We start from the raw sequence: 14,393 nt of genomic DNA on the forward strand, positions 1-14,393 counted from the left end.
CAGAATATCCCCTAAACCCCAGTGAAAAAACCTCTACTGCCTGACTATGGTGACTCACCCACAGACTCCTTGGGGGATCCTGAGAGCCCTGAGAAGGGAGCTGTATATCTGGAAACCCCGTTACTCTGAAGGATCCCACAGTGGCAGAAGTTACCAACCCTTTAGGAGGAAGCACCCAGGGAGTGGGACTACCAATCTGTGACCACGTAGTCCTGCTATAAACCAGTCATTTGGTTTAGGACCTTGCTGACTAAAACTTTGACTTGCTTTGCAGAAGCACTATCCATGGTCCTGAATCTACACCTTGATCTCCCTCCAAGATAACTGTGCCTCTGGAACCAGGACTGTCTGACGTCCACCCCTTGCTTTGGCCATTACCTCTCCCCAGTGGTGTGCATCCTTGCTGATAGCAACAGAAAACAACTCCTACTGCAGACTTTTTGAAACGGACAGGAATTTTAAAAGTGATTTGTTATATGGCAAATCACTGCCGCTGAGAGGTCAAAGTCCCACAAAGCACACCAGTATGCCTTTGGATGTCTCGTTAAATGTCTGGCCCTGTTTAACTTTTTTATATATAAAAAAGTAGCCCATCAGGATCAGGACAAAAATGCACAGAGAGAAGAGGTTAACCCTGCCTCCTCACATTGATGAAAAGCTCTCTCTATACACACACACTTGCTGTCATCATTTCCATTCCTGTCTGTATTCCTAGATATGAAATAAGGCTACTCTCTGATCTAATACAGAAGACCTATATCTAATATTCTGTTATGCTGTGTGTCAAAGCTCAGCTGGGGTGGAAGAGAAGTACACATGCAACAGTTAAAGAAGCAAAAATATTGGAGTTTACTAACTGGAGTCTGTAAAATGTGACTGTTTCATGGAAGGTATGGATCCTCACAGCACTGTGTATCTAGGTAAATTTTAAGTGAGTGAAACTCTTATGTTACATAATTTAAAATGCATATATTCAAATATATACATTTAAGGTAAGAACTAATTGCCTCCACATTTGCATTCACAATCAAGAGAAAGTAAAATGCAGGTGGCAAATAACTACTGTAGAAAGTTCAGTATCAAGTGTTAGGGCAGAAAGACGACATATTTTCTACTTGTGAAGCCCACCACATAAGATGTAAATCATGTGAAAGGCAAATAGTTTTTAAAGAGCTGGCAAAAGAAGGGAGACATTGTTGGTCACATATAGCACAAAAACCCAGTGCTATTTTTCTAGAAAAAGAAGTGCTGGAACTCATTATAAACCCTTGTTCTCTTATAATGGCAATGATGCCCACCTGACAGGTGCCAGAACTGAGTTCCTGTGAGTTCCAGCTGAAAAAAGCTCCTGCAAAAACCTGACTATAAAATAGTCAAAGGCATGTATTTTTGGAAGAAGACTTGAATGAATATATGAGGATTAGTTAGATGCCCTCCAGATGTTTTGGACTACAACTCCCATCATGTCCAAAACATCTGGAAAACATCTACTTGCGGAAGGTTTAACTAAATAAATGGCATTCCAAAGCTAACAGTTATTGCCTGGCGTCCAAAATGATAATACTAGCTAGTATCTGGAGTATAACCTATTTATTTATTACCTGTGATTATTTATCATCCCCCTTTGATCCAAATAGTGCAGGGATGAAATCCATTGGGTTACATGAGCAGTTCTCAAACTTCTCTCCTCTGCACACCACATGGAGCACTTTAAAGTTGCTGAGGAACTTCACAGACTACTTATTTTGTTCTACAAAGAATATCAGCAACTCATATTTTAATGCCCCTTAATTTCTATAACCAAGCTTTGAAAATGAAACATATCAAACTATTTTTAAAAATAAAATAAAGTACTCTCACAGACAGAATTAGGTCAGAATAAGGAGAGCAGAGGAACTAAAAAACAACCAAAAAGGCCTTTCAAGCCCTCTGTTTAAGAATAAAGGTATATAAGAAAACAAGCTTCCTGCTGCTTTCTTTAATTACCAGTATTATTGCTCATATGGAGATATTGAATTCAGAGAATATGTGCCAAGTTATCCCTTTTTTAAAGTGATTTTCCCTTATGCTGAATAGGCTTCCTCGCGAGAAAAGGGAAAACTTGGCAGCTATGCACAGATCTATAAGGAAATATGGGGAAATGTTTGGTGTGGGAATAATACAGCCACTTCCCAAAATTTGGTGCTACAACAACATGGCAGAACAGCAAGGGCTGTACTGGATGCATAACAGAACTGGGAGGAATCTAAATTTGTTGCAAAAACAATCATTTTAGTTTAAAATAATATGCCATAACAACACACAATCAAATCCTGCAACCCTAATAATCTGGCTACTCGTTGACTGAAAATAAAATCCTGGGCAAGATGGATTCACAGATTCTTAGAAGAAAAAACTGGATCAGTCCAGCATCATATTCTCACAGTGATCAACCAGATGATTGCAGGAGTTCTTACTGTGAGAAAGATCTTCCTGATGTTTAGTTGGAATCTCCTTTCTTGTAACTTGAACACTTTGGTTTAGTTCCTAGTCTCCGGAGCAGGAGACAGCCCTTTAGATATTTGAAGATGGCTATCATATCTTCTCTCAGTTTCCTCTTTTCCAACCTAAATATTCCCTCAACCATTCCTCATAAGGTTTGACTCTTGATCATCTTGGGCACCCTTCTCTTCACATGTTCTAGCTTGTCACTATTGTTCTTAAATTGTACACAGAACTCCAGCTGTGCTCTGACTAAGGCAGAATAAAGTGGAACTTTTACATCCTTGAAGTAACTGCTTCTGTTGATGCAGCTTACAATAGCATTCTACACTGTTTTGATGCTGCATCACACTTTTGACTCATGTTAAGCTTGTGGTCCTAGATCCTTTTCACATGTACTAATGGCTAGCCAGGTGTCTGCCCCCCCTCCCATATCTTATATTTCTGCTGCTGGTTCTTCCTGCCTAAGTGTAGAACCTTACATTTGTTCCTATTGAAATTCACGTTGCTAGTTTGGGCCCAGTTCCCTAATATGTTAAGATCATATTGAATCCCAATTCTGTCTTCAGTGGAACTGGCTACCCCTACCCTCTCAATTTGGTATCACCTGCAAATTTCATGAACATCCTCTAAATACCTTCCTCCAAGTAGTTTATAAAGATGTTGAACAACAATGGGCCTAGGACAGAAATCTGTGGCACCCCACTTGTCACCTCCCCCCCCCCCAAGATGATGAGAAATAGCTAGTGAGCACTCTTTGGGTTTGGTCTGTCAACCAGCTACAAATCCACCTAACAAATATTTCATCCAGTCCACATTTTACCAGCTTCATTCATTTTACCAGTCTCATTCAGTGAGAAGTGCTGTGGGGACTTTTAGCTGTGTACACCAAGCATGCTGCTTGTTCACATTAAACCCACAGGGTTTTTTTAAACTATGGTTTAATGAGATGAGTAAACTGGGTTAGACTTTTCTGTCATTTCCTTCTAAAGGAAGGGCTTGTGCATGTGCATAATTCAAGGATGTAGGTAGGTAGGTAGGAATATATATATATATATATATATATATATATATATATATATATATATATATATATAGTGTAAAACTGCCTGTTTGTAGTAATGTTATCTGTGCAACACCACAGTCAACTTGGTTGACGTAACATCAGGAACAGCCAAGCCTGTGTGTATTTTATCTACTGTATAGTTCTTAAAAGCCAATTTAAAATCTAACCTACTTTAAAACCAATTTTAAATTTGGCTTCCAAGTTTTAGTTTTTAGTTGTTGTTTTTAATGCTTCTTGAAGTTTGGGTTTCCAAATGAAGCAATAATGCTGAGCCATTGAGTAGTGTCTTCTTCAAATGTTTGTGATTTTTTTTTGGGGGGGGGATATAGTACCTTTCTTTCATGACTCCTTGGGCCACCAGTTGTATTTTGCTTGAGGAAGCCTGCTGTTGTGGACCATCTGGTGGGGTTCTTCCGTGAAGGCTCCTCTGCAGTAAAATTGTTCTCACTGACTGATGTTGAGAGACCAGCTAACGCAGGATCACTACTGCGGCGTACATGAAGAGGCATATCTGAAGAGATAAAAAGGACAAAAAAAAATCATATGTAGCTGACGTCCTTAATCTTTCTGCATTAAGTGTGGAAATTATAACACACTCGCTGTGAAACTAAATTGCCGAGTACAGTATATCCCAAACCAGCATGATGGTATGGACTCCAATGAGTTATCTGCCACAATCAACTGACATAACAGAAGGACAACTTGTATTAAGCATCCATGATGGATGCCTATCCAGATTTCTTTGAAGCAGCAACATGAAATTCTGTTACTTTCCCATACCAATCATTATCAAGTCTCAACAACCCTTCTAGTGAAGATACCATAAATATTTCCATTCCTTGTAAGTAATGATTAATAGCATAATTTATCTGGAATACTGTGAAGATTCTGACTAATCCTTTCTCTCCCTTCAAAACAAAACAAACGTCACACAATCCACGCCATTTGGCTAGCACACAGAGGACCTGCTTCATACCAGAGGCTATCAATATAGGGGAGGAGGAGATATTGTGCCCCTTCTCCCCCATGAATTTATGGCAACACTGCCCAAACTAAACATATAAAACAAGCCGTGGATGCTAGAAATATTAAATTTCTTGTTTGTAGATGAAGGGTATCATCATGAACATTTGCATACTAACAGACAGTGGCTTCTTTCATATGATCGCATAAGCTGCATTTGGGTGATTGAAAATTAATCGCAGCACAGCTCACATGTTCTTCCCCCTCTTTCAATAGGAAAGCATCTGTTTTCACTCCAGAGCAAATCACAGCTCCACACTGCATATGAACTTGGTGAACTGTGGTTTGTTCTTACCTAGAGATGGAGAACCTGTGCCCCTCAGAAGGATTTTTGGACTTCAACTCCCATCAGCCTCAGCCAGCTTGCCCAGTTATGAAGGATAATAGAAGTCTAACAATATTGGGAGAATCACACATTCTTAATCCCTGTTTTAGTAAAATTTAGTTTAAACTAACCCAGATTATACTCTGGTTTTATGTTCTGGTTTGTTAACTAGTTTTGACACATATATTTCATGGAGAAGGAGGAGGTTTTTCCTATACAGGAGCAACAGTTGACCAGCCTATTCTTCACGTTCCTTTTAAACATTGCTCCTTTTCATGCATTTAGATATCTTGATCAAGATTGAAAGACTTGTTGTGGTTGGCACAGAACCAAAAGAGCACCATGGTTCAAAGCATAAAGGTTTATATAGTTTAAGGATATTGCTATGTTGAATATTTGTTTAGCAGCATGATTTCCTGCCTTTAAACCTCTTTGGCATCAAGCAGCACCCAAGAGAACCCCAAAGCAGCAAGTTCTCAAGCATGGTATTCGGGAAACAGGAAAAATAAGTAAAAATGAAAAATGCATTTTATTTTCATTAGGCTATCTATTTCCCCTATTTAAATACCACACATTTTTATTACATTCCAATGCACTCAACAAAGAAAACACACTGGAAGAGCTATGTTCACTACTAATGAGGCAAAACAAAGCAAAAAATAATTAGAAACATACATCAAGAAGAATCTATTATTTCTTACATAATATTAGTACACAGTTTATGTGCTTCAGTGAGGCTTTCAAGCACATTAAGCAGTCTTACAAATTGCCAAGGCCAAATCCAGACCTTAAATCTATGTTCTCAAAGCCAGCTGATGGAATTGGGGGAATAGGCTGATGCTAGCGTGTAAAAAAAAAAACAACTCCCATCACCACAGCTTTGGGCTGCAAATATAGTAAGATAATTATCTGCAGCATGAAAAATGCCTGCTTTTGTCTGTGCTGAGATTACTGTCAATCAGTTTCACTGAGTGACTAGAATTTTGATCAATCTTATTTATACATATTTTTTCTTACTAGGAAGCCCCAAACACTAGATGTATAGAAGGTGTTCCAACTTCCTGATAATTGTGGCTGATGTACGGTTGACCACTCATTTTCTAGCTCTACCATCTTATTTCCAGAAGGTATGGCCAGAACTGAGCACAATAACACAAGTTATACCATACAAGCCATTTTTCTTTCAGTCCCAGACACAGAATTGGCCCATTTCACTGCTGCAGCTCACTGAGCTGACATATCCTTTGAGCTATCCACCATCCCCAGATCTCTTTCCTGGGTAGTCAAAAGTCTAAGACAGCATATATGCTTTAATTAGGAGTTTGTAGAGAGATCCACAGTTCAAAGCCAATCTATATTTGCATCCTCCAAGCTCTCTCTCTCTCTCTCTCTCTCTCTCTCTCTCTCTATCTCTCTCTGTGTGTAGTGGTATGAGAAGGGATTCCCAAATTTTAAATTTTAATATGTATCAGAAGAAATCAAAAATAATGAAGCCAGTAATAATACATTCACTGATTAGCTTGCAATTTCCAAAATCTCATTTTAAATTCCTCAACCCAGAAGTCAGTATAATGAGATGCCTAAATACTACTTCTATGCTTCTTTTCATGTGCCCCTTCCCCCTCCCAAAAGATTTACATGCAGGGCTAATGAGAAGACATGACACGAAACTTCAGTCTACTGCCAGCATGAAGTCTTTCCACAGGATGAATCTATATTCAAATGTCAATGATTAGTGCTAATATCCATACTTTACCAACAAAAGTCAATCAGGATACCTAATTGCTTAAACATATCCAAAATGCATTTCAGCATTAAAAGGGGGGGGGTATTAACATTAGCATTTGCTTAAGGCCAGAATCAATGATATAAGTACAAAACAAACAAAATACTCCACCAAAACTGATCTGACATATTCATCTCATCCAGCCTCTAATTAATCACCAGTATTGTTTTGCTTTGTAGTCATTAAGCTCCCCTCCCTCTCCCAACCACATACAAGTCCCCCTACCCACCTGGGACAACATACAAATAAGAATGGAACTGTGAACATTTTTTCCTAATATAAGTTTGTTAGGTATAATGTCCTAGTTTACTTAATTTAGAGATTTCAGAATAATATCCCTGTTAGAAAAATCAAAGGGAAAAGAGTTTAAATAATTAAAACACCAGACGAAAGCATGTGTAGGCCCAGTGCGGTGTCACAAATTCCTGGATGATGGCAGATAGTGTTTGATGTCTAATGTTGCTTTGAAGAGTGGATAAATCAGCAATGAACTCTAATCACAAGGCTTCAAATTCTCTGTGGCACTAATGCACTGTAAATATTGATTTGCTTCTGGAGCTAAGGTGCATTTTAAATAAGTTCTAGAAATAGGAAATCTAACAACACATTGCACAAATATCATAAAGATGTGCAGAAACTTAAGTAGCTTCAAAAACATATTTATTGCTATAAACTCAACAGTAGTTAGATAAACAAAATATGAGAAGGAAATTTTGTGTGCCTGAACAGAAGAGCAGGTTTCTGATTAAGTAAGCTATTACCTGTGGTTAAAACCTCAAAGGATAATAGGATTTGCAAGATAACAAAGTGGAGATAATACCTAGAAGTAATTTCTCAGTAGCAGGTTGAATGGTAGTACCGGTAATAAGAAGTGTGTTTTTGCATGAACATGCATCTGCCTTTCAGTACTTGTGGGTTGAACTGAATTCTATCTTGGAAAATAAATCCCATTCGACCTCAGCTGAACTACTACTAACACTTCCTTCCCCATTCCTACACTTCATTGTAATTATCTTATATTTCTTACATTTTGCCCATATATCTTGCCCTTCTCAGAGCCAAGGGAGATTAACAACAATGATACAGCATTAAAACAAAGTAAAAGCAAAACAAAGTACTGCAGAAAGAAATCATATTTATATTGTACAAATGTGAGTACAAATGATACACTGAGGGCCAAACACCTGTCAGGACAAATAGGTCTCAAGTTGCTATCAGAATGCATATAACAGGTGGGACAGTATAATCTCAGTAGGGAGGAACCCAGAAAAACTCTGCCATATGGAATAGTGAGGATGCAATGGAGACAGCAAAGTGCATGAGCTGTTTACCTAATTCTTAATCCGGTCAATTACCTATAGATACTACAGTTAGGTGCTATGGAGATGTTCAGAGAAAAGTCTCCAAGAGCTAGTTACAGGTAGGTAGCCGTGTTGGTCTGAGTCGAAGCAAAATAAAAAAATTCCTTCAGTAGCACCTTAAAGACCAACTAAGTTTATATTTTGGTATGAGCTTTCGTGTGCATGCACACTTCTTCAGATGCTGTTTGTTTGTTTGTTTAAGTTGAAGTATGCGGCAGAATGCTTTACAAATAAAGAAATAGATGGATGGGCAAACACTTCCATAAGGATGCCACTTAATTTGGTAGACTCTTAATGAAAGAGCACTAACTTCACTGGGTGGTATTTATTTTTTAGTAAAAATGGAAGAAAATGTTCTTAAGGTGAGCAACAGAATTTAATCTTAAATGTCCAAATTGAACAATATTTTTGGCTTGGCTAAGCCACAACATATAGATCCCAACCACCTCCTTATAAGCCTTTCGTGCTTTGCCTCAGCTGCCAAATATTCAACAGCTGAATTTGCAGGCATTTAGCTGGTTTGTCTTCTCTGCCCACCACTCCCCATTTCAAATTTCAGCGATATAACTCTGACAACCAAGCAAATCAAATTCCACGCAACAGCAGTTTCCTAGGTAACCAAGCACAGACACCAACTGTGCAAAGGAAAAGCATGAAGAACCTGCAGCATCCGACCAGGGTGTTAAACAAAACAGGTATATATAAATCACTGAGAACACTGTTGATGTTGATGCTGGCCATTCTACAGTGTAACATTTGGGTTTTTATCTATTCATACTTCTCAATATAGTCCTAAAGGTAAAGGTACCCCTGACCGTTAGGTCCAGTCGCAGACAACTCTGGGGTTGCGGCGCACATTTGCGTTTGTCCGCAGACAGCTTCCAGGTCATGTGGCCAGCATGACTAAGCCGCTTCTGGTGAACCAGAGTAGCACACAAAAACGCGGTTTACCTTCCCGCCAGAGCGGCACCTATTTATCTACTTGCACTTTGACATGCTTTCGAACTGCTAGGTGGGCAGGAGCTGGGACCGAGCAACGGGAGCTCACCCCGTCGAATCGCCGACCTTCTGATCGGCAAGCCCTAGGCTCTGTGGTTTAACCCACAGCGCCACCTGTGTCCTAACCATCCACAAATGCAACTATTGCTAACGGCAATGTTTGGTTTGATGTCAGACGACATAAGCTATAGATACAAATTTTGTCACCCTCTAGGCAGGATTGGGAAACCTGTGGCACTCCAGGTGTTTCTGGACTGCAACTCTCATAATCCCCGAGTCTTTGGCCATGTTGGCTGGGGCTGATGGGAGCTGGAGTGTGACAAATTTTGGTGGTCCAGAGCCTCCTCATCCCTACAACACCCATGAATCCAGCTGAAGTATGCAGGGTCCTTCATCCCAACACTCCAGCTTGGTTTGGCAATTAAGTTTTCTCACATTCAAATCATTGGAAGTTAGGGTTTCAATGGAACAATATTACTACATCAGACATTTGCAGTATTTGCCTTTTGATACATTGCTGTACACATGTGTATGAGTGAGAGAGCAGGAGGGAGAAAGAGACATTTACCAGGACTCAACTACTTAAAAGATTTTAATGCTGTTCTTAACTTTGTCATAGAATTACCCATATGTTTTAGTTTGCTGGTCTCCATAACATGCAGATGCAGATGAAAATATATATACTTTGCAAACGACACACATTTTAATTTTAGGAGACCACAAAGAAAAGATGAGATTTTTTTTACCTTATACCTGTGCAGCATTTAGTCAACAAACCTTCTTTCAAAGCTTTTAATAGGAAAGGTATCTACATAGCAGATCAAACAAGAGAGCTGCATATGAGAGAAATACAGACATCTCTTAGTTTGTGAAGTAGTTAATGTAACTGACCTGGGAAAGCAATAGATTTAACAGTGCAAGTCTGAAACCCAAGAGTTAACATTGCAGTTTATAAAGCTTCCTGATGCTACAGATACCCCTGTCCAGCCTATTGATTTTCCAATTTGTGTATTCAAATGAAGCTGACATTAGGGGACAGGATTGTACAGATGCAGGGAAATATTCTACTACAGGAAATTTAAAATAAGAAAATGCCTATATTTCTAAACTGAAAAGAGTGTGAGTGTGAGTCTGGGTGGGTGGGGTTGTTTAAGAAGCTAGATTAAGAAACACTTTGGAAAAACATTGCTAACCAGGCAATGCAGGAATAAATGGACCAATTCTCACTCAGTATAAGACAACTTTATACATTTACTGTTCCTTTGTATTCATTGGTAAAACACAGAGAATGACATCTCCTCTTGGAAAGTTTAACATCTACCACCACCTCATCCTCCTGCAAAGAAGGGCAAGGAGCCTCACATCACCCACTCTCAATCCAGTCTAGCTAAGCAACAGCCATGACACCAGGGCCGTCTTAAGCGCCCCTCGCGCCATGGTGCGCCGGATCTCTCCGGCGCCCTCCCGCCCCGTTTCCCAGCGCGGTGGGCGGGTGGGCAGGCACAGTGTGATCTCTCTGGCGCCCTCCCGCCCCGTTTCCCAGCGCGGTGGGCGCAGCGCGCAGCTGCGCGGTGGACCGGCGGAGCCAGCGGGCGGGCACAGCTCGCGGCGCCCTCCTGGCAGGCCGGCGCCATGGTGCCCTGCGCCACCCAGCCTATACGTAGGGCTGGCCCTGCATGACACAATGAAAGAACAGCAGAAGCAGCTAATAAATAACAAGTGAGAAGAGGAGCTCAGGGATTTAAAAACAATAATAATATAAATTGTGTGCCTTTGTTTTTCAATTTGATCCTTTTACATGGTTTTGTATGTATTTTGGTATTTTATGCATTGTGACTTGCTGTTATTTTTATTGATTATTGTTTAGTAATTATTTACTGTAATTACTAAGAGAGAAATTTTAATTACAGTATTATTTGCTGGTATTTTGAGACGGGATGAGCTCCTGTTGCTCAATCCCTGCTCCTGCCAACCTAGCAGTTCGAAAGCATGTCAAACTGCAAGTAGATAAATAGGTACTGCTCCGGCAGGAAGGTAAACGGCGTTTCCGTGTGCTGCTCTGGTTTAACAGAAGCAGCTTTGTCATACTGGCCACATGACCCGGAAGATGTACGCTGGCTCCCTTGGCCAGTAAAGCGAGATGAGCGCCACAAACCCAGAGTCATCTGCTACTGGACCTAACGTTCAGGGGTCCCTTTACCCTCCCTTTACCCTATTATATTCAAATGAATTATTGAATATTACTTTGATATTTTATTTATTTTAAAGCTTGCAAGCCATCTTGTGTATCGTAGTATAGAAAGACAGTACGGTATACAAATCAAAAGTGAAATGAAATGAACATAGACTTCTATAAGGCATCCCTGTTTAGGGAAGTTTTTAATTACTAATGTTGTAATGTATTTTTAATCTTTTGTTGGAAGCTGCCCATAGTGGCTGGGGAAACCCAGCCAGATGGGTGGGGTATAAATAACATATTATTATTATTATTATTATTATTATTATTATTATTATTATTATTAAACAAGGTATAAACTGTATCCCTCAATATATTCCTCAGAATGGTTGTGAAGCCAAGTAGCTGAAAACCACCTCCCATCCCCATATTTTTGACTCTCTAGAAATATGCAAAAGTGACTGCAAAACAGTTAACCCAAAAGGCAAATGTACATAGCAAAAATTGGTGTTTTGAAGAATTTTAAGGATATGATTAATGTGTACTCTCTCCCCCCCTTTCCCCAACTGTTTTCTTTTTTTTTAATTCAGGGTGCGGGGAGGAGAACATTCATTATCTACTAGTCACACTCAACACAGTTTCAGATCAGAAGCCAAACATTGGGTATCATCTGACAGTTTTAAGCCTGTATGGTAGAGATGGGGAAACTTTCTTTCTACAATTGATTTTGTTTTCATAGAAACCTACCGAAAGGAAATGCCTTAGAAGCCTCACATTTCAGACACCAAAGAGTGTTCCGACCCATGCCTAGGGATGTGGGTAGAATGTTAATTTGGCGAGTTAAATTTCACAAAATGTGGGGAGAGTGGCGCCTTATAAATGTGAAAGCTGACTATCTGGAAGACAGGGTGAGTCAAATCCTCCCTGTAAACTTTTATCCCAGGACGAATTTCCCCAAACCAGTGTGGTGGGTAAGTGGATTAAAAGATTGAATTTATGTTTGTTATGACCTTAAACAGAAGAATTGCCTTCCTGACTCAAACATTTCATTTTGTTTCCAGCGGTGGCTATGCTGGAAGCTCAGAGATGAGACATGAAGTGGAAGATATGAAAATACCTACTGAGCCAAACAATCAATGCAGCTCAGTAATACCGGTATATACCGTACCTGAGCATTCTACAGCCTGGTACTCCCAGATGCTGTTGGGCTACAACATTCATCAGCCCTTGCCAGCATGGACAATGGACAGGAATGATGGGTGCTAGTACCCAAAATATCTGGAAAGCATCAGGTTGGAGAAAGTTAATTTCAGTTGATTTGCAGTGCAGAAAGATGGCATGAATTACATAGAGGATCTTATGCAACTGAGCTACAGCCTTTCCCTTAGGCCATGAGCCAAGTGGAGAAACCACAAACCAGCCTCCTCCAAGCTGGCACCCTCCAAATGTTGTGGACTACAACTCCCACATGCCCCAGCCTCCATGCCCAATGGCCATGAATTATGTGAATTATCCACAACATCTGGAGGGTACCACATTGGCTATACATGCCTTGCACCTTCCTCTGGCCTTTATAGCCAGCATCTGGTGCAAAAGATGTATATTTCTCTTCCTTCACCTCCTCCAACTGCTCAGACCCCTCACCATCCTCCAACTATGGCTCCTATCTTGCGGGAGGCACAAAACCCCCCAAATTGCTACCCCCTTCCTCTGGATCAGCCTCTGCTACCACTTCCATTCACTCCTCAGAACCCTGCTAGTTCCTGGTTTACACTAACTGGTTTATTATTTAATCAACTTTGGTAAGTTTGCACTATGGTTTAACAAGAAGCAAAGATCACAAGATCAGATTTTAAGAAGCTCACCATCGTATAATAGAAGGAAAACAAATTTCTAGTATTGTGCATATCCACACATCTCACTGCTATACAGCATTCATGAATAGGAAATGAATGCACGCAGGTTTATAAGTGTTTGACGATTCCTATTCTAAAGAGTTCACTAGAAACTTTTAAGAGGAGAATCTCTAATTCCCTTAAATTACTGATAATGGCCCAAGCAAATGGAGAACAATTATGATGAAAATTGAATGCTACCCAAATGCCAATTTGTTGCGCATCCTGAATTAATACTTTGTGCGTATTCCTAGTCTCCTGCAGTATAAACTAAATGCTGCCCCAAGCCATTTCTTTATTTATGCAGCTTCCAAATAATGCTTATTATCACTATAATAATCATATCCCCTTGTATCAAGTCTGTATGCACCACTTTGCATTTAATAAACAAACTTAAAATTATTAGTTGCATTTATTATTCAAAACAGTCTTTGTATGGGAATTAGGTAACAAAGTTAATGCCCAGCCCACTAGTACAATCTGCAAACTGTACAGAAATGGCAAGAAAATCTGAGTGTGTTGGTGAATAGGGAAATCAGATTGTCTGCCATGACAGTCTATCAAGAGTTCTTCTCACTTCAGGGAAAACATGAGATTCTGGTGGTTTTTTGTTTTTGTTTTAAAGGTAGACCATGCAAACATGCAGGTGTGGTGTAAATCCCCTGTTCTAAAAGTCCATTTATGTTTACATACATTACTCTTTATAAAAAATCTGCCCATTCCTTCAATAGGGGAACAAGGCAGCCTAACAATATGAAAGCCAGCCCAAGTTCCTCCAATCCATAACTACAAGCTGGAGTCAAGGAAATTTTAGAGAGGAGCAGGGTGGTACCAAGAATGGTGGAAGTACAATTTTGTAAGATTAAAAAAAAATCTGGAGACAGTGGACATATGAATAGCCCTACTTTATCAGGCCAAAGGCCCATCTAACCCAGCAGCCTCTTCTCACAGTGAACAACCAGATGTCAACCAGAAGCCCACAAATAAATACACGAGTGCAACAGAACCCTCCCCACTTGTGATTCCCAGCAATTGGTATGCAGGGATATTGACTCTAACAGTGGAGGTAGAACATTGTCATTCTGGCTATTAGGCACTGGCAACCTTATCCTCCAGGAGTTTACCTAGTTCACTTTTAAAGTCATTCAAGTTAGTGGCTATCACTACATCTTGAGGGAGGGAATTCCAGTTTAATAATGGGCTGTGTGAAGAACTTTCTTTTGTATGTCCTGAACAGGGAATGAAATGGATAGATAGAAGTTTGAATAAAGCAACAGGAGA

At 39.9% G+C, this 14,393-nt stretch overlaps 1 protein-coding gene across 1 annotated transcript in view; it reads right to left on the minus strand.

Moving 5' to 3' along the window:
- The window catches only part of PARD3 (par-3 family cell polarity regulator), a 561,410-nt gene that overhangs the window by 328,744 nt on the left and 218,273 nt on the right, over positions 1–14,393 (minus strand). Inside the window, exon 4 of the mRNA XM_035129013.3 lies at positions 3,880–4,058. Coding sequence (XP_034984904.1) covers positions 3,880–4,058 — 179 coding nt within the window. The remainder of the gene's footprint in view (positions 1–3,879; positions 4,059–14,393) is intronic.

Source organism: Zootoca vivipara, chromosome 11 (assembly GCF_965207765.1).
Source record: "Zootoca vivipara chromosome 11, rZooViv2.hap1.1, whole genome shotgun sequence".
NCBI classification, from domain to species: Eukaryota; Metazoa; Chordata; class Lepidosauria; order Squamata; family Lacertidae; genus Zootoca; species Zootoca vivipara.